The 20,925-nt window shown below is 36.3% G+C and overlaps 2 protein-coding genes across 2 annotated transcripts; both read left to right on the top strand.

The window, feature by feature from the left end:
- The first annotated feature begins 113 nt into the window (after positions 1-113).
- LOC131854700 (uncharacterized) lies at positions 114-8,702 on the top strand. Its single transcript, XM_059205835.1, has 9 exons — positions 114-477; positions 1,273-1,477; positions 1,983-2,234; positions 2,432-2,558; positions 3,891-4,123; positions 4,420-4,579; positions 5,461-5,645; positions 6,809-7,090; positions 8,094-8,702. The coding sequence occupies exons 1-9, from the start codon at positions 215-217 to the stop codon at positions 8,253-8,255; spliced, it is 1,869 nt and encodes a 622-aa protein (XP_059061818.1). The 5' UTR covers positions 114-214; the 3' UTR covers positions 8,256-8,702.
- A 4,455-nt stretch (positions 8,703-13,157) lies between these two features.
- On the top strand, positions 13,158-20,583 carry LOC131854702 (prolactin regulatory element-binding protein). The gene is made up of 7 exons (XM_059205838.1): positions 13,158-13,459; positions 13,623-13,975; positions 14,918-15,056; positions 17,027-17,184; positions 18,073-18,310; positions 19,077-19,236; positions 19,679-20,583. The coding sequence occupies exons 1-7, from the start codon at positions 13,325-13,327 to the stop codon at positions 19,762-19,764; spliced, it is 1,269 nt and encodes a 422-aa protein (XP_059061821.1). The 5' UTR covers positions 13,158-13,324; the 3' UTR covers positions 19,765-20,583.
- Positions 20,584-20,925: the final 342 nt, after the last annotated feature.

Raw genomic sequence — 20,925 nt, 5'->3', positions numbered from 1 at the left:
GTGTCAAACTGAATACTGAGTAATAATTGACAGATTGACACACATCTTGCTTACCGTTACTCACGTCATGTTGACATGAATTACAATTATCTATTCCCATTGTTATTGTTTATATTTGGTGGTATTAGTTTCAATAATTATATAATTTAAAGACAAATAATTAAAGTGCAGTGTCTATTTTAATAATTCTCCGAGAGTAAATTCTTTAGAGAGAATGGCAGGAGTGCCTAACGATTGGCAGTTAGGATGTGTCGAGATGAAACAGCGAGGTGCTAATATTCTCGAGACAGGCCAGTGGTCTGATTGCACCTTCTTGGTGGGCACAGAGCCCAACCAAGTCACTATTGCTGGGCACAAGCTCATCCTAGCCATGGCATCACCTGTATTCGAAGCAATGTTTTACGGTGGAATGGCGGAAAAGAATGATCCTATACCCATTTTAGATGTGCAACCAGATGCTTTTAAAGCACTTTTAGAGTAAGTTTTGAAACCTGTTAGTCATTTAAAATAGAATATAACCTATTGCATATAGGCTTTAGAACGATATATACAATCTGCAGCCACAGCTTTAAATGTGAAACATCTATATGCCTGTTTCTTGCTCATTATTGTTCTGTCTGTCCCAATTAGTGGTAGATAGTGGCGTAGCTACCTAGTGGCTAGGCGGGGCAGTGCCCCAGAGCCCTCAAGCTCAGGAGGCCCTCAAACCCTTACCTGAAAATCTGGATCGAACTGAAGTTTTGAAAATTTCTCCTATTTTCAAAATTATATAACAGGTTGCAACCTGACTTTAATCATGGCAACTCAGGTGAGAGAAATTCAAAAGTTATACCTTCAGAATTCCCTAAAATTCTTTCTGTGGGTTGGCAGTATTGTCAATTTGAAGGTTAGCGGTATGTGCGTTTTAATAAAACTGTAATGTAGGGTCTCACTGCTGAGCAATGGGGCCCTATTTTTGATTTGTCCTAGGGCCCTTGGTTATCTAACTACACCACTGCTAGAATAAGAAAAATAGATGACTATCAAGTTTATTTGAATATAGATTATTTCTATTCTATTCTATTAAGTATATCAAGTTGACACAAATTCTCAAAACAATGAGTATGATCCAAGAAACCTGTGTAGACCTCTTATAAGAGGAGCTTAGCTATTTTAGTTAACTTGGCCCTACATATTGGTGCAAATATGGAAAATTGAGTCCAGTTCATATTATATTATAAATGTTATCATTTAATAAATATATATTTCATGTGAAATTTTCTGCACTTTTAGGTATATATATACAGAAAATATAAATATAAGCTCATTTGATAAAGCATGTGAGTTGTGCTATGGCGCCAAGAAGTACATGTTGCCACATCTTGTCAAGGAATGTACAACATATCTATGGTCGGATCTGTATCCGAAGAATGCCTGCCGTGCCTATGAGTTTGCTCGTCTCTTTGAGGAAAATGTTCTTATGGAAAAGTGTATACAGGTTTGTAAATAAAATTCAAAATTATAAATATAAAGAAATATTTATTGTAACATTATACTTAATAAGAGAACCTAATGACCTAGAGGATTAATACTTTTGGACCCTAGACATTCTTAAGATTAAATCTGTTTGTAATAAGATTATTCTTTAAAAATATTTATGTAAATTTTTGACTGGCGGGGCTCGAAGATGCGGGGGCGTTGAGCTCATCGCGGTCATTACCCGGTCGGCGGCCACTCTTTACGGTGTTCAGTCTCAATACGGTCCTTCGAGCTGGATATGTGAAATTGTAATAATCCAAATTTCTTGTCAATTCATATCTTTTCTGCTCTTTTTTGTGCTCCCTGAAACCATCATGGTAGATTTCTGGTGAATTTACTCATCATGTCACTTTTACTGGTGCCCTGCCAGCATAAACAGTAGCACAGTTCGGAGCACTATTGTATAATGATCCATTAAAAAAATTGCTCATGTTGACACTATTACCTGCCTCTGCAATTTCCAGATAATCAGCACCAACACAAAAGAGGTGCTTAAAGATAGCAGTTTCGAGGAGGTGGACCTGAGTACCGTTGTTACAGTGTTCTCTCTGGACCACCTCAATGTTGACAGTGAACTGGACTTGTTTGAAGCGGCGGTACGGTATTCAAAGGCACAGAAACGAAATATGGAAAGAAACACAGCCTCTCCTGCAGAATATGGCCCACCATCTGAGAAAAGGCCAAAGAGCCCTGTCCCATCAACTTCGACAGAGAAAGTGAGTAATACAGTGTAAGAGGCATGATATCTTAGTCCTATGGATGGAAAACATACTATAATAAGTAATTATCGTCATATGCCAGAAGCATTTTCACAAAAATGTATTGGCAGAAACACAATAGTAACTATTTCATATAAAATTTATTATACAGTATGTTTTTTTTTTATATGAATACACAAGATGTGTATTTTTAGGTAGTGAATGTTGAGAGTAGTGCTGAAAACAGTCCAGAGGCAGTCCCCGAGCCATGCAAGTCCAGTGATACACCTGTGCCCAGTGACTCATCTGAGACCCCTGAGGAAAGCAAGAAGAATAAAGAAGGTATGTATTTTAAGATAGATTTTTTTGTTATTATTATTGGGAAGTATCAGAAATGATATGTCGATGCAGTGGTACTTGATATTACTTTCGCTTTCAAATTACACTCCATATAAATTGCGTCCCTGCATTCCTGCATTCCACGTGTGGTCGTGTCGGTTGCCTCGAACAGAAAGAAGGACTCTGCTTTCCATTTTAATACCCTATATGTATTAGTGGCACCACGACAGTGGCGCCACCAATAATCCGTGACATTACAAATTAGTCAAATTATTACTCTAAATTTATGACGTCGCCCACCACCGTCCGTTTCCCCTTCTTCCTCTTTTTCCTATCAATTTTCTCTTCCTTTCAACTTCTCTTCCCTCTCGCCCCGCGTTAGCCATTTGCTATGCCCCCACTCTGGGGTCGAGCCCCCGTGAACACGCGGGGGCGCGGGGCGAGAGGGACACCAAGTAGCTTAGGAATGTTTGTAAGTGCTATATATGGAGGTACAAAATAAAAATATAAAAATAATAAAAAAAAAACAAAAACCTGTCCCCAAGTAGGTATGGCACAACGCGTAGTAAGCCTTAAGTAGTTTTTGTTATATCTAGCCACCAGGGGGTTGTTGCCCCCGGAGTAGATGCCGGGACAAAGGGGTTCGCTCCGAGGCCAACCTTCACCTCCCTCGGGGGGTGCAGAAGACCAGACATTCAGTCTAAATTTATATATTGAAGCTACAGTCCGGACGCTCAGAGTTTATGTTTCTGACAGGTCAGGATCGAATGGGCGATGTCATTTTGAACTGACGTACAATTTACGGCAAGATTTTAAATATCTTTTATTTCCTTATTAATGAGTGATAGTTTTTTTTTTATTAATAATGGGTTTGCGCTTGGTCTTACCTCATGTGATGGTAAATGATGGCAAGACATAGGATGTAGCGCGCTTACCCAGAAGATATCTATTCACCATAGACTTGAAGAATCCGGGGTTGTATTTTTATTCTTATTTATATTTATTTATTTTTACTGTGTTTATTTTTATTTTCCTGTACTTATCCACTTATTGAACATTTTCGGTTACATTAAAAAATATATCAAATCAAAATATCTTTACTTATACAGGTCTATTATAGACTCCTATGATATATGAAAAACTACCGTCACCGTACCGTGTTCTTCTGAACTCGAATGTGAGCTACAATGAACTGACAAGAAACTCAGCTCTTATTCACTTACTCACTCATTCACTCACTCACTCATTCACTCACTCAGCTCAGCTCTTATTCATTCATTCATCATTTCAAATGTGCTTTGTTTACAAAATAGTTTGTGTATTCTATAATTACAGACAATAAAGATAAACTGACGGTACGGAATGCTGTGGAAAAGATTCGTTTCTTGACGTTGACTCCACAACAGTTCGCGGAGGGACCGGCGCGGTCTTCTCTGCTAACAGACTCGGAGTCGTTCGCAGTACTAATGAACATCTTGTCGAGTAATTGCGATATATCAATGCCCCAGGGTTTCTCCACGTGCAGGGTACCAAGGAAACAGCTGATCGGCGGTGGTTCTGCTACTAGTGTGAGATACTTTTTTTTTATTTATATATTTACTAGCTGACCCGCGCAACTTCGTCTGCATTACACTTACTTGATATTATATTTCGTCCAATTTACATAATATCTTTTTAAATTAGCCGCGGTTTCACCCGCTCGAAATTTGTAGCCTGTGTGTTATTCTGATACATAAGCTATATTATTGGAAAGTTTCATCAAAATCCGTTCAGTAGTTTTTGCGTGAAAGAGTAACAAACATCCATACTTACAAACTTTCGCATTTATAATATTATTAAGATATTAATTTGTTGTAATGTGCAGCGCGAGGAATCTCTGGCGCCCGGCTGCCGCGTGCAGTCGTTCAGTGTGGATACGCCCAGCCCGGTGCCGCTGGACCTCGTGTTTGATGTGTCTCGACCCGCCAACCCCTTCAGTGTTGCCACCGCTGCTATGCACTACCCCAGACCTACGAGACACGAAGGCAAGTTATTTAGTTTTAAATATACACCCACACATTATTTCTAAATAACATAAAAATTCCCCATATAAAAATTTCTGTACCATATTCAGTCAAACCACCGTTTTAAGATATATACCATGAGATTATATGTATATTTATTATAGTTTAATATTAATATATCAGTACGTTTATATATTTGCATATACATGTATTATTTTTATGTATTAATCTATTTTATATAGCAATATTATCTACTTATTAAAATGCACCGCTATCTTTGATCAACGCGCCGGTTGAATGGTAGAGAATGCCATCTGGCATTAAGTACGCCATGTATATAATTAAATGTACAAAATAATAAATAAATTAATTAAAAATAGGTAAATAATATTAAATTCCGGTAATGCTACAACACTATTTAAAAATTTCAAAAATTGCAACATAATTAATTTTAAATTTGTTTGTCAATTAAAAAACAGACTATATATAGATGGCGCTGTGACTTGTCGTAGTTTTTTTTTACTATAATAATATTAATCTCAGGACAATTCACACAACACTATCTAGACCCAAGTTAAGCTAGGTAAAGCTAGTGTTATGGTACAACTGATACAAATACATAGATATTTTTTTCGTAAATACATACATATTATACATAGAGAACGCCCAGACCGATACAAACAATCATACTCATGAATACAAATTGTTTGTGCCGTGCGAGGAATCGAACCCGCGACCATCGGACGTAAAGCGGTGTGCTAGACCACCGAGGTCGTCGTTTTATTATATAACTTGTGCGTGTGTGTGTCCGAGATAAAAAAAAAACAGGGCATAGTACAAGCACTGTTTACTTTGTGTCTTCATGGCGCTGTGTTATTGGTCATAGCTTTTGTATGGTCTAGGGATCCGCATAGGTTCGTACGGGCAGGCTGCGCCGGTGGTTCTACCCGACCCGGCGCGGCTCGACCTCACCAAGCTGTACTGCACGCGCGCCATCATACAGCACACCGACTGCTACAACACCAGCGTGCTCGACTGCTGCGTCACCTTCATGGTGGACAGGAGCATCTGTTTGCTGGGAGTACAAGTGAGTGCATTCCTACCTCCATATAACAATTTGAAGGGACTATGCATTCGTCTTAGTACAGGTATGTAATATTATATTATCTGTGGTACAGGTATGTAATTAGTTATTTTTTACAAAATTTTTAATTTAATTATTTCGAATTTAGAACACATATATTCTTTTAAAAATTTCTTTAGATTTTGCGCCATTTCACATATTTTTTCGTGTTCATGGTCATTTCGACTTGAATATTTTTTTATTTTTTGCTGAGAATTTCATAAATATGTAGGTATAAATTTAATATTGTTGTTAATATTACATTACTTTATTTAAAAAAAGATCCATTTTCATTTGTAACAGAACTTATGGCTGGCTAGGTACAGTGCAACCTCCATATAACAATCGAATCGGAAAAATTTTGTAATGTAAAGGTATATTTAACATTGATTCTTATGAACAACGAAAGGCGAATACGAAAAACTCGTTAAAACGAAGAAATCGTAGCCATCTTTTCCTATAGCTTCTAACATAGTTTCTTTCCCTCTTAGGCTGGAAATAGAAATAAAAATAATCTTTATTCAAATAAACTCATTACAAGAACTTTTGAATTTTGAATAGTCATATTTTGATTCTACCACTCATTCGGAATGCAGATTCATCAGAAGAAGAATGAGCAAGAAACTTGTGTGTTGCTCTTTTGAATAGATGTTTTTTTTATATAAATAATTACAGTATAACAAGTAAGACGTAATCGCGATGCGATAATCTACGTAGAAATCGCTACACATTCATTATTAATGTAATCAGATAATATTGTCAGTGCTATGGATTTTAAGTTTTTCTATAAAAACATTATTATCGTTAACGAATTCATCAATTTTATAGTAATATTTTTTGCAAAGGAAGTGTTTTATATGACATTTAAATCTTTTTTCAGGCAGATTTATAACAAACTCTGGTATTTTGTTGTAAAAACTTACGCAAATTGCCATAAAACGAATTACTAACTTTAGTTAAACGACGTTTAGGTAAAATCAGTTTGTTATTGTTACGTAAGCTTTTATTAGTGTAGTGTAGAAGCGGGGCATGGGGTCGCAGGGTCGGAAGCGGGGACGGGGGGTCGGGCGCTAGTAGTATCTAAATTCTGAAACATTGCACAAATTGATTACCTGTTAATTTATTAGGTACCCACCCAAGCGCCAAGCGTGGAAAGCTCGCTGCCGCTGTCTGGTGGTGCGGGGGGCGCGGGCGCGGCGGGGGTGGCGGCGGGGATGGCGGGGGCGGGGGCGGGGGGCGGCGGGGGCGCGGGGGGCGCGGCGGGGGACGGCTACAGCGAGCTGCTGTACGCGCACCTGCTGGACGCGGACGGCGCGCGGCTCACGTACACGCACTACACCAGCCGCGTGCCCTACAGGCACCTCCTCGACATCATGTTCAACAGGCCCATCTATATACAGCGGAATAAGGTAGGTCATACATTTCTATGTAGCTAGAACGGATTTTATATATAGCAGATCCGCTCGACTTCGTCTGCATCACACTAACTTGACTTTTACCATTAAATTTCGCACGCAACATATACCTACACTAGGTGAGGTCGCTCCGTGAAGATATCAGGAGTCTTCTGCGCTTTTGGGAGGAGCTTGGCTGGCTACTTTAGTAGTCTGGCTCTGCACGCACAACGGCCCGAATGAGAGGCTAATAGCGGAGACTGGAGTCCAACATACAATACAATACAATACAATATACCTACACTAGCTGACCCGCACAACTTCGTCTGCATCACACTTGATATTATTATATTTCGACCAATTTACATAATATCTTTTTTAAATATACATTTCACGCGAATGAAACCGCGGGCGCTGTTAGTTTGTATATAATTATTTAATACTTTCGTAAAAACTTTGCGGGCTAAATTCTGGCGCATCACGATTATGTAATATACAATGTAATCATATAAATAATTAATATATTATATAAATTATATAATTTAATTACATAATTTTAATATCTATATAAATTAAAATACCTATATAATCAATATATATTTACTGTGCTTTCCTGCAAAAAAGACAAGTATGAGGTCGAGTCAGTAGACAAAATTGCCAATTCACCAGGAATTTGTCACGATGGTTTCTAGGGGAAACCGCGTGGATGTAAATCTATCATGGTATATTGCTAGCAATGGGGTGGGGGTAAGAGGATTGTTAATTACAATATGTGGACTAATAACCACATTGCTAGTATTGCACTATGTCAGGTTGACCAGAACGTAGTTCCCCTGGAAACCATCGTGATAAATTCATGGGGAATTTGCCGAAATGGGCTAGCTGACCTGACCTCATATTCATCTTAACCTCCACTGGTGCCCCGCCAGCGTAAACCGTTAGCGCAAACGGGTGCAGCATTCCATTATCATCAATAAGAAATAGGGTTGATATTATAAAAATGTTTGTTATGTTACAGGTGTACAAAGTGGGGATAGTGTTCAACAAGGTGGGCTGGTACCCCACGGGCACGTGTGCACAGCAAGTGGAGACCGATGGGGTGTTCTTCAACTTCGGCATCGGACAAAGCAGCGACTCCGTCCGGGACGCCCTCATACGCTCCATTATATTCACATACTAACACACGTTTGAACCCTGTTATGACGACCTCGGCATTATAGAGCTTTAGTATGCCTTAGGCTGGATTTCACCATACGCAGTATAAACTAAGTTCAAGGAAACTAATTTCAGCGTAAACTAGTTTAAAGATCGATGCTGATTTCGTTTTACTTTAAATGGAATTCACCAACATTATATACATCGCGTTTACCAAAACCAAGTTTAGATTTTCATTCGATCACAGTGTTAAACACTGATAAAATAATATTTGATGCAATGGATAATTTAATTAAATTAATTTTAAGAAATATTTAGAATAGAAAGAATAGAAAATCATTTATACAAATAAACTTACATTGAAGCACTTTTGAATAGTCATTACATTTTTTTTATCTACCGCTCATTCGGAAAGCTGTCTCATCACAAGAAGAACGAGCAAGAAACTTGCGTGTTGCTCTTTTAAATAATTTTATTATTACTTTACATTTTTAAGTTTAAGTGTGTAATAACACCAATTAGCACTAATTGAATTAAATACTCAAATAGAAAAAATATTGAATATATAACCAACTGGTTAAACAACTAATAAGAGGAAATCTGTCGTAGTGATTAGAGCAGACCAGTCCCTATAAGCAGCACCTGTTCACGGGTATGACGGATGGATTTGAAATTTAATCTTGTGATACATAGGATAAGGTTTTTAGTTTTTAATTTAATAAGTACTGTTGACTACAAATATATAGCAACCTTTGGTGTAAACAAGATAGTGAATAAGTAAACACTATTTTATTGAGGATTGTTTTTTACACTACTGCCAATTGTTTTTATTCCCGATCAAAATTTTTATTGATGAAAAATTTTATTGATGACTATTTGACAAGTGACATTTCATAATTTGTAAACGAGTTTATCGAAAACTAAGTTTAAATTGTAACAGTGAAATGCAAAATGAAGCTTTAAACTCGGTTAAACGTTTTAATTGAGTTTAGTTCGAACTAAATGCGATTAGTTTTCTTGGTGAAATTGGGCCTTGGGCGAGCTTAAAGGCGACGCATGAAAGACGACTGCATGCAACTGAAATGTGAATGTTGAAATGGATGTGTGGTGTAACAAGAATGGACAAGAAAAAGAATGAATACTTCTTTAACATATGACAATGGAATGGTGCACCTTTCTGCTCTAACGGTTTAGGCTGCCGAGGCACCAGTGGAGGCTGATAAGATGAAAACGAAGTCAGATCAGTTAGCCCACTGTGAATTCACAGAGTTTCCAGGGGGAACCTAGTGGAAGTCAATCTGACATGGTCATTGCTAGCGATGAAGTCAATAGTACCCATTACTAACAATCCCTTCCTCTAAGGAATGCATTAGAGGAAGATCGGAAGCGCCAGTGTTGGAGAAGTTGAAGAGTAATCGTCTGTCTTAGTATGGGCGTGTAATGCGTAGGAATGAAGAGCATATTTTGAAGAAAGTATTATATATCAATATGCAGGGGCGGATCTACCTAAGGGCCTTTTGGGCAGCAGCCCAGGGCCCCGAGGATACAAAGGGACCCCAGTCCCCACTGACACGATATTTAGAATACCAAAAAATATCTAGAATATTAAAAACTTATTATTAGGTTGGCAACCCTGAGATCAATCAATACATGCAAGTGCGCGTCTATCGAAAGGAACGGGTAATTTTAGGTCGCTTGTTTTTGGTCAGTGTTTTTTTTTAGTTGAGTAATGTAATTAGTTAGGTCCCTAATAGATTTAGTCCAGGGCCACACAAATTCACGATCCGTCCCTGTGAATATGTATGGTTATAAGACAGAAGGCCGAGATGACTGCGAACGCGGACGAATGGAATACAAACATATTACTCCTAAAGGAATGGTATGAGGAAGAAGCAGATGACGAGTGCGCCGCTTTACTTGCCGATAGTCGCGGGTTCAATTCTCGCATAATATAAGCATTTGTATTTATAAGTATGATTGTTTATATTCGTGTTTGTTACGTATTTATTGACAAATGTAACTTAAGGTTTCATTTCTAGTACTCATAGTACGAGTTTTGCTTATTTTGAGACTAGATGGCGTTGGCTGGATTGTTCTGGGTGATTCTTATTATTTATTGTTTATATATCTACTTTTACGAATTTCGAAGAGAAGTTTATTTTCTATTGGATTATTTCCGCCGGTCTATTCATGAAACTTAAAATCTACACTATTTATTTATAGAGCAAGAGCCCACGACGGCCAGACATACGTCATTTTAGTAAACGTGAAAGTTCTTGTATGTGTGTCCCCAACACAGGTAAGAACGATCCCCAAACATAAAACCTGGATCGTGGTTCCTTTGGCAGGTACCAGGTAACAAAGGTGTAAAAAAATCATATCAAATTCGTTATTTTAAGAAACTCCATATTTTCATATAAAGTTCAGCGTTATTAAAATGACGTAAGTTTATTTATAAAAATCGTATAGCTGTCGGGGGGTCCGGCGGGGGGCTGGAACCACACTAAGTGTCTGGCAATGAGCAGCGCAAGTTATAATAATGCTACGAACAATATATGAACCAAGAAAACTGTCTGGCAATGGAACCAAGAAAACTTTACTCAGTTTCTTAAAATATATAAAAATTTGATATGATTTTTTTTATACACCTTTGTTACCTGGTACCTGCCAAAGGAACCACGATCCAGGTTTCATGTTTGGGGATCGTTCTTACCTGTGTTGGGGACACACATACAAGAACTTTCACGTTTACTAAAATGACGTATGTCTGGCAGTCGTGGGCTCTTGGGCTATTAGTAATTTCTTGCAAACGAAGAAAGGCGTGTAAAATAGAGACAAAACTTTCTTACCTATAACTATATAATATAATTAGTTCTACCGTAATAAAACGACCAAAGCCTTGTAAATACCAATAAAAATTTGTTCACAAAATTTGTTGTATATGAATGATATTAAAGTAAACGAACAATAATATTGTACCGTTTTTGGCAATCTCTCTTACTAACAATTAGTAACAATATATGATAGATCTAAAGGAAAACAATATAGAAAACATAGACAAAAAGTAAATATGTATAGAGTAGTTTGCAATAGACATACAAAAATTTTTTTATTACACTTATATTGTTGACAATGGTGAAATAGAAATAATGTTTATTCAAATACAATAGGTACTTTTGGATCGCAATTTTTTTGTATCACCATTAAACCAGACTTAGCACAATAAGTCCTGTATATATTTACACACTATTACTAAGTAGTTGTAGTAAGAAAATGTAGATAGTTGATATACGCGTAATAATAAATTCCATGAGAACATAAAATAAAACATTTAAAGGAATAAATTTTATGTTTGCTTTAAAGAATCATTACATAGTATAAAACAAAGTCACGGTCGCTGTCTGTTCGTGCTTGTGTATGCTTAAATATTTAAAACTACGTAACGGATTTTGAAGCGGTTTTTTTTAATAGATACAGTGATTCAAGAGGTAGGTTTATATATATAATACATGTACACCCGTGCGAAGCCGTGGCGAGTAGCTAGTATGTTATATTTAGCAATTTAGGTCCCAATTGTTGTTTCCTATTTTATAAAGAAGAACAATTATATGTACAATATTGTCTTTTTTTTCACTGAATTTAAAGGCACAGATAAAAAACTAAATTGCCATGTTTCTATTTTTTTTAATAAGTTATTATTTATATTATACTAAGCTATTATAATAGTTGTGATTTGTATTCTTGAAGTTTATAATAATGTAAAAAATGCTTGTATACTGTACTTGCTTATATGTGCTTCGTTTGTATTTCGACTCGTTTCAGTACCTTTTATTTTAAATATCACCTTAGGAGTACTAATTAAACGCATACAAACTTACTTCCAATTAAAATAATTTTTAATAAAAATTATCCAACCTTTTTTCTTATGTTTTTGTTCGATATACTAAAAGAAGTTTTTGTTAATTTTGATTGCCGCAATGTGTGTATTGTGAGATTCACTTAACGTGAACAATTTTGTTTTAATTTGTCATTGTTCTAAATAGAAGATAATTTGAGTGTAATGACGTTGATAATAAAATATATTTATTTAAATAAAAACAACTACTGGTTTACGTTTTATTCTCCTTGCCTCCTGAATGCTGCAGTTTCTATCTATATAGGCGATACGGCGCGGCGATACTGCAGTACATTATGCTTACACATTTTCCTTGTACCAACTCGAAATCCCTAAGTTACTTGGTGTCTATTCAGTCCAGATAGTGTTAAGTAGCCTTTCTCTTCACTACCTTCTGTGCCCCCTAAAAAGAATTGAATTAGTTACAGTTTGAACAAATCTATACATATAAATAAATAAAACAATTTTTGTCTGTCTGTCTGTTTGTTCCGGCTAATCTCTGAAATTGCTGAACCGATTTTGACAGGACTTTTTTGCCTGGTAGTTGATGTAATAAAGAGTAACTTAGGCTACTTTTATCTTAGAAAATATCTATTTTAGAAAAATAAAGTTAAATTCCACGCGGACGAAGTCGCGGGTACAGCTAGTAATAAATATATGTACAAATAAACAGAGCTTGAGTATGTCGTCGAGAGTGAAGATAAAGTTTGATCCTAACACTAGTCCCCAATACCACCAATACTAACAATCCCCTAACCTTCCCCAAATGAGAATGGGGGTACTGTGAAAATAAAATGCTTACCGTGTTGCCTATTGTTGAGTAGTTCTGTGGCTTTAACTACTAACAAAATAATTTATTTAACTTAATAATTGCTGTACAATTTAGAGTAAAAATAGTATTCCACATATCATGTCAATATGGATATTCCATTCATAATATCGATAAATTTATTGTTTTTGGTGCTTCATTATGTACCCAACAAACAGCTGTCAAGTGGTGTCAAATGTCAAATTGACTTTTGTCATGTTGGAACTATGAGAAATCCTTCAAACTTTAATATATGAAATTGTGTTATTTATTAAATATTAAAACACATTGTCGTTAATTTGTTCGCTAAGACGAACTCATGTGGCCGACTAAGAGAGCAAGATAGTGTTTCAAGTGTGTTGGCTAGGTTAATTAAATGTTATAAGCCAAAATGTCCCGTAACAGATGCGACGGGCTCCTAGCTCGAGTGGATTTTCCTTTGTACACACTGCAAACACTTACCAATCGTCATGTGCTCGTGGCTGGAGGCGGTGGAGCCTCCAACACAGGAGTCGCTAATGGTTTTGTGAGTGTTCAATGAAATAATTAATAGTTTACATTCTTTTAAACACAGCTATGTCGTGTACGTGTCATTCACTTTACGCTGTAATTATGGTTCATGTAAATGAGCTTATACGGTCAATATGTTGCTAAAATATTACTTGTTAACTTGGCTGTATATTTTTTAGGAGATATTTGAGATTTCGCACAATGGTACCAGATTTGTGGCAGAAGAGGTGATGAGGCATGAAACTGGGCCGAATGTAGTTATGACATGCTCCGTGAATAGTACCCAGAACAGAACCTACCTGGCAGCGGGGCAGGAAAGCCATTGCCAGCTATATAAAGTGAACATTCGCATGGTGGACGCGGCCGAGATGCGGCGGGGCAGTTTTCGTGCTGAAAACGGTCTCGTCCGCCGCCGGCGGCGCACGGTTTCCGAAAACGACAACATATCGAAGAAGGACACTAATAGTAATACCACAGAGAAACGGATATCCTTTGAAATTCGGCCGATTGATAGTGTGCAAACAGACTTTGGGTAAGTGTAAATAATTACGAATACATTACTGTGAATTAGCATGTATGTATTCAAACTTCTTTTATAAAATATATTTATTATATAAATGTTACTTACGATAACGCAATATATTGTATCCAAAAAATAAATGAACAAAGGTATCATTCTCATTTTGATAGTATTAAATGGATTCTAATAAAGCTATTACAGCTAGTACAATATACTCATAAGTATGTCATATATGTAAAATATACTTATGTGTGTTGTTGTAACTAACAAATCTTGCTTCCTTCATATTCATAAATCCTCTCATGCATAGGGTAATTATAATCCTAACCAGTAACCTTTTATTTGAGTTATTTTGTGTGTATAAAAAAGTTGTTTTTATTCAGAACACTGTTTAACCTTTTCTTCCACTATATCAGACCATATAAAACTTTATTTTAAGTCTACATACTGAACTGAATGCTGTATGTAATATATAACTGGATGTTAGGGAAAAATATGAATACAAAAAACTTGATGTTCATAAGGGCTATGATGTTCTGTATTAATAAACTATATTTTATTTATTTTTGATTTTATTTACAAACCATGTTACTTTGTTCAATTCCTGCAGGATATTCCTACATACACAAGAAGTATATATAAATAATCCTCCATTATTTTTATTATAGCACAAAAGATATAGGCATATATATTTCCACATAACACATATTTAATTAATATGCATTTTTTATATTTATGGTTCATTTTTCTTCATTGTGTGGCCCCTTCAGGTAAAATCCTCTTCCATCCTCTACTAAATCTCTCTATCCATAGCCATTTGCATCCAATCTTTTCCTGCATTATTCATTATATCAATCAGCCCACCTTTTTCTGTCTTTTTACTCTAAAATCTCCATACAAGAATAAAATAATTAGAAGATAATATATTTTTAATCTGTAAATAATTGTTGACAGAGATGACCCCCTCCAGCGAGTAGTAAGAGTGAGTCACAGCGGCAAACAGATGGCTACTGGTGGTATGGATGGGAAAGTGAGGGTATGGAGCTTTCCTCAGATGCAACTGCTGTATATATTAGATGGACACACTAAAGAGGTATTAACTGTCTATAAAATTAATAATATATATTGCCCACAGAAAAATAAAACAATAACAACAATTAATTTTTTAACATAAATGTGCTAAACAAAAACCAGTAATAATTAACAATCTCTCACAGACAATATATAAATTTTAAACTCTTTTTAATATTTAGACGATAACTGTAACTGAGTGGATTCCCTGCCATAAAACAAAATGAAAAAAAGAAAGACATTACAAAAGTTGGTCTGATGATCTTAGAACGATTGCCGTCCCACTGTGACTCCGATTGGCAAACGATAGGAACACATGGAAAACGCTGCATATCACTTATGAACTTCTCATTTTGTTCAAGACCTCTTTAAATAGCACAAAAACAAAAAAAAAACTTAAAATAAAAGTATGCTAAATATCCCATTTATACAATTATTAAATAATGTCTAAATGAACTTTACTGTAATATTATTTTTTACGTAATTTTCGATTACAACCTTTCATAATTATTAGTTTCTATTTGGCCAGTGTATTGACAGAAACTATCATCGACAAGAAAACTATCATTAGCAGGAATTCATTAACTTTGATAATTTTAAATTCATTGATTATCAAAACTAATTAGCAGATTAATTTATATTATTAGAACTGACCGATTTCTTATATGACAAGTATACACCGTTTTATGTACATATGTGATGTACCGTTTAACTAAGTACATAACCTAAGATTGCATAAAAAATATATATTATTAGTTATTATATATATTTGCAGCTTTAAATTTGTATATACTAGAAATTTAGTATCCAAATCAAATATTATATTTGATTTTTTTTACTTTATTTTTTATGGAATTGTTACAGCTGTAATAATTTTGTACAATACGAAGTTTTTATATAGTAATTTTATAAGCCACTTACAGCTATTCACAATTTTGTATCGCATATTACTTTTTATGTATGTGGTGCAAGTGGGAATGAAAGGCATACCTGCGAAATATCTCTACAATCTTTTAAAAGATCTTGGTCAATCTAGAACAGTAGTGGTTTCTATACTATAATGTGTATCTAAAGCTGCACTAACAGGCTTCTACCAGATTTATCTGGATAGGGATAGAAACACGAGCGGTGAATTTATATATTTATTTTTATTTATTTATTTATTTAATTAACACAATATAAAGTTGGAGCTAATTGCCAACACGTTTATATTTTAAAACTATTATGACTGTCGACCCTACGTACGCAAAGGGGCCCCTAAAACCTAAACTCGGGATACAAGTCCCGGGAACTGCTCGGAGTTTCCCTCTCTGCCACACGATGGAGCCGGCACCCGCACGGTGAATGTATGGAATGCTAAATTCGTCTCATGTACAGTAATATTAATTAATATTAAAATACATATAAATTGAACCCTAGAAAGAGACATCAACTAAAATGAAAATAATAAATACCAATAATACCAGCTTCATGAACGAAGACTACTGGCCGAAGGGTGTGGGGTATCGACGCTATCATAGCAGTGGCAGTGCCGTGACCACACAGAAGTTCAATATCTTAATTTTATAATATTACTAGCTGTCCCGGCAAACGTTGTTTTGCCATATAAATTAATAACGCTATAAAAAAATAGGGGTTGACGATAGAAGGGTGAAAATTTAGGATTGTATGTATTTTTGTATGTTGTATCTTAAAAAAATAGCAACTAAAAATTTTGTCTAAAAAATAAAAAAAAAAATTTGGGCTGGACTACCCCTAACATTTAGGGGGATGAAAAATAGATATTGGCCGATTCTCAGACCTCAATACGCTTACAAAATTTCATGAGAATCGGTCAAGCCGTTTCGGAGGAGTATGGGAACGAAAACTGTGACACGAGAATTTTATATATAAGATTTCATATGTATGTCAGTCTATAAGGTATCTATAATATGGGCCTAGTAGCCTAAAATAAAGAAATACCTATATTCGATATATATTTTTTAATTCCAGTTAGACGACTTGGATTTCAGTCCGTGTGACACACAGCTAGTTAGTATAGCTAAGGATGGATTTGCCTGCGTGTGGTCCACAGCCAGTAAAAAGCCGCCGCTACTCAAACTCACGTGTCAACCTCCGAACGGGAACAAATATTTGTTTAGGAGGTGTAGGTTCGTATCTTTTATATTATAAACTAGCTATTCGCCCGGGTTAGAGTACGGTTTATATATACTTATTATATATATAAACCGTCCTCTAGAATAACTCTATCTATTTAAAAAAATCGTTTCAAAATCCGTTGCGTAGTTTTAAAGTTTTAAACATATAGGGACAGTCAGCGACAGCGACTTTATTTTATACTATGTAATAATTTTACTAGCAGATTCTTCGTCTGCATAACACTTACTTGACATTTATCATTTAATTTCGTCCATAATACCTTTTTAAATAATAGCCTATGAGCCTCTGATGTGTAAGCTATATTATTGTAAAGTTTCATTAAAATCTATCGAGTAGTTTCTACTTGAAAGAGTAACAAACATCCATCCTTACAAATTTTCGCATTTGTAATTCATTAAGCTTATTTGAAAAGAATAAAAGCTGAGTTTTTTCTTCTTAGCTCAAAAATAACCCATAGTGTTGCCAGATTTGATATATCATAAGAGTGTATATGTATGTATATGTTACAGATCTACATAAATAATGATATTCTAATTTGATTGATTGAGACGGTGGGACGTTCTCCTGTGTATATTTATTAATATCATAGGTGTTGTAGTTTTATTTTATACTAGCTGTTCCCGCGACTTCGTCCGCGTGGAATTTAACTTTATTTTTCTGAAATAAAGGTAGTCTAAGTTACTCCTTATTAAATCAGCTACCTGCCAATAAAAGTCCCGTCAAAATCGGTCCAGCCATTTCAAAGATTAGCCGAGACAAACAAGCAGACAAAAAAATATTTTTTTGAAACATCGACTCGGGCTGAAATTCCGCTTCATGTGTCATAATAACGCACGTAACATGTATAATAATGCACGTATATACGATTGTTTGTTCAGGTTCGGCTTAATAGAGGACAAGAAGGACGCATACAGGATGTTCACGATCGCGAACCCACTGGCGCGGTCGGGCGCGCAGCGCGGCCTGCTGCAGTCGTGGGAGGCTGGCGCGCTGGTGCGAGGCGTGCTGCTGCCCGAGTCGCTGGCCGCGCTCGCCGTGCGCGACGACGGGCGCTACGTCGCCGTCGGGACCATGTTCAGCGGCTCCGTGCACATATACATAGCCTTCAGTCTACAGGTCAGTCCGACACATTTCAGACCACCTGCGATCGATCCCCCGTCAAATTCAAACAGGGATCGAAATTACAACGGTTTAAGCTAGAGGTTCCCAAACTTTTTTGTGTCGTAGACCCCTTGCCATTTTTCGGTTTTGGGTAGACCCCCCATTTCTTACCTGGTATTGATTTTTTGGAAATTTCTAACTGTAGTAAAGTTTAGTTTTAAAAACATAAAGTAAAAACTACAAGATGACCGCTGTCGTAGGCACCTTGCAGTTTGTCATAGACACTTGGGGGTCGATAGACCACTTTGGGAATCACTGGTTTAAGCCAACATCCCCCGTCAAATTTAAATAGAGATCCACATTAGGGGTTACTACGGCTTGAGCCAAGGTTCGAAGCCCTAGCGGTGCCCTTAAGGTAAAGGTGTAAAGTACGTAAGCAGTACGTCAATTAATAACATCAAAATTTAAAAAAAATTACGTACCAATGAAACTACATAATACAATATAGCCCATACTCAGCATATGCTGCATATGACATGCTTTATGTCCGATGGTCGCGTTGATTCTTCGCACGGCACAAACATTTATATTCATGGGTATGATTGTTTGTATCGGGGTTTAATATCACTTGTCTAGTACCCATAACACAAGCTCTGCTTGGGACTAGATGGCGCTGTGTGAATTGTCCTGAAATGTTATATTATTATTATATCAGGAGTAATTATTGTTATTTATTGTTTATTGTGATCTTTATGGTAAAATATTGTGTATGTATATACAGCGGGTGCTACACGTGAAGAACGCGCACATGATGTTCGTGACGGGGCTGGAGTTCCTGCCGGTGCGGGGCTACGGGCCACCCATCACGAGCCGCAGCGAGGCCGCTCTACTATCCATCTCGGTGGACAACTGCGTCTGTGTGCACAGCCTGCCTTGCAGAAGTGAGTACCACTATACATAATGTTCGTGACGGTGCTGGAGTAAGAAAAGGTGAAAATTTGGTTCGTATGTATTATAATAATATATGAAAAAAGGGTTGTGTATATTTTTTAATGCCCCGTTATAAAATATTAATAAAAATTATTGATCTAAAAATATGTTAGGGGGGACAACCCTTATCCCTTTGGGCTATGAAAAATAGATAGTAGCCGATCCTCAGATCTACTGAATATGCATATAAAATCTCATAAAAGTCGGTCAAGCCGTTTCGGAGAAGTATGGTAACTAACATTGCGAAGCGAGAATTTTATATATAAGATATACATTTTCTTCGAACGACAAAAAATAATCCTATATAATATCATAATTTTAGTAATATATGTATAATGATTTTATATTATTATAGTGTAATAGCTCCTTAACAGTGGCGTGTTTTGTCCACAGGTACTGTACCTGCCTGGGTTGCCATTCTACTTATCGTATTCGTGCTATTCTGTACCTTCACTTTATGTTCGTATCTAGGAATTTAACAGCTTCTTTCAATATGAAATCAAATTGCACGTGATAGATACAGTATATATTGCTACAGGTAAAACGACTTGGAGACGTTTTTGCGTTTGTAGTAGTTTACGGTCAGTGATAAATTTTTCAACTACTAGAATAAAAACAAACTACCAATTAATGATAAATCAGAAAAAAAAACAAAATGGCGTCAAACTTCTATCGCTACTTACAAGTGCCTGACACGTGCGATGCACGTGTTACCCAACGTAAACTTGTTTATTATCTGCCTTTACACGACACGTTCTTTGACGCGCGAATAGGAGCGCGCGCGATTTCTCGCGGGAAAACCAACGTGCGTGGACCTGAGAGATTTCATTTAATTTTATTTTGTTCACTCTATCAAGCGTGTTTGCGTGTATGATTAATGTAATTTAACTTGTAATAATATCAGAAAAAAAAACAAAATGGCGTCAAACCTCTAACGCTACTACAAGTGCCTGACACGTGCGATGCACGTGTTAGCCAACGTAAACTTGTTTATTATCTGATTTACACGACACGTTCTTTGACGCGCGAATAGGAGTGCGCGCGATTTCTCGCGGGAAAACCAACGTGCGTGGACCTGAGAGATTTCATTTAATTTTATTTTGTTCCCTCTATCGACCGTGTTTGCGTGTATGATTAATGTAATTTAACTTGTAATAATATCAGAAAAAAAAACAAAATGGCGTCAAACTTCTAAAGCTACTTATAAGTGCCTGACACGTGCGATGCACGTGTTACCCAACGTAAACTTGTTTATTATCTGCCTTTACACGACACGTTCTTTGACGCGCGAACAAGCGCGCGCGGACCTGAGAGATTTCATTTAATTTTATTTTGTTCACTCTATCGCGCGTTTTTGCGTGTATGATTAATGTAATTTAACTTGTAATAATAATAATCTCAGGACAATTCACAGCGCCATCTGGACCCAAGTTAAGCTAGCTAAAGCTTGTGTTATGGGCACTGGATTACTGATACAAATACATATATATTTTTTCGTAAATACATACATATTATACATAGAAAACATCCAGACTGATACAGACAATCATATACAAATCTTTGTGCCGTGGGAGGAATTGAACCTGCACGACCGGGAAGTAAGGCGGTGTGCTACAGCACTAGACCACCGAGGACGTCAT

Source organism: Achroia grisella, unplaced genomic scaffold (assembly GCF_030625045.1).
Source record: "Achroia grisella isolate CSIRO2021 unplaced genomic scaffold, CSIRO_AGI_Agris_v1 utg1244, whole genome shotgun sequence".
Lineage (NCBI taxonomy): Eukaryota > Metazoa > Arthropoda > Insecta > Lepidoptera > Pyralidae > Achroia > Achroia grisella.
Note: the sequence above shows the minus strand (reverse complement) of the source record. Positions and strands in the feature narration are given on the sequence as shown.

Excerpts from the sequence above, each read along its gene's own strand:
- LOC131854702 (XM_059205838.1), top strand. The coding sequence starts at position 13,325 with ATGTCCCGTAACAGATGCGACGGGCTCCTAGCTCGAGTGGATTTTCCT. Across the intron at positions 17,185-18,072 it reads TATTTGTTTAGGAGGTGTAG|GTTCGGCTTAATAGAGGACA; the intron begins GTTCGTATCTTT and ends TTGTTTGTTCAG. Across the intron at positions 19,237-19,678 it reads GCACAGCCTGCCTTGCAGAA|GTACTGTACCTGCCTGGGTT; the intron begins GTGAGTACCACT and ends TTTTGTCCACAG.
- LOC131854700 (XM_059205835.1), top strand. The coding sequence starts at position 215 with ATGGCAGGAGTGCCTAACGATTGGCAGTTAGGATGTGTCGAGATGAAA. Across the intron at positions 4,580-5,460 it reads CAGACCTACGAGACACGAAG|GGATCCGCATAGGTTCGTAC; the intron begins GCAAGTTATTTA and ends TGTATGGTCTAG. Across the intron at positions 7,091-8,093 it reads TCTATATACAGCGGAATAAG|GTGTACAAAGTGGGGATAGT; the intron begins GTAGGTCATACA and ends GTTATGTTACAG.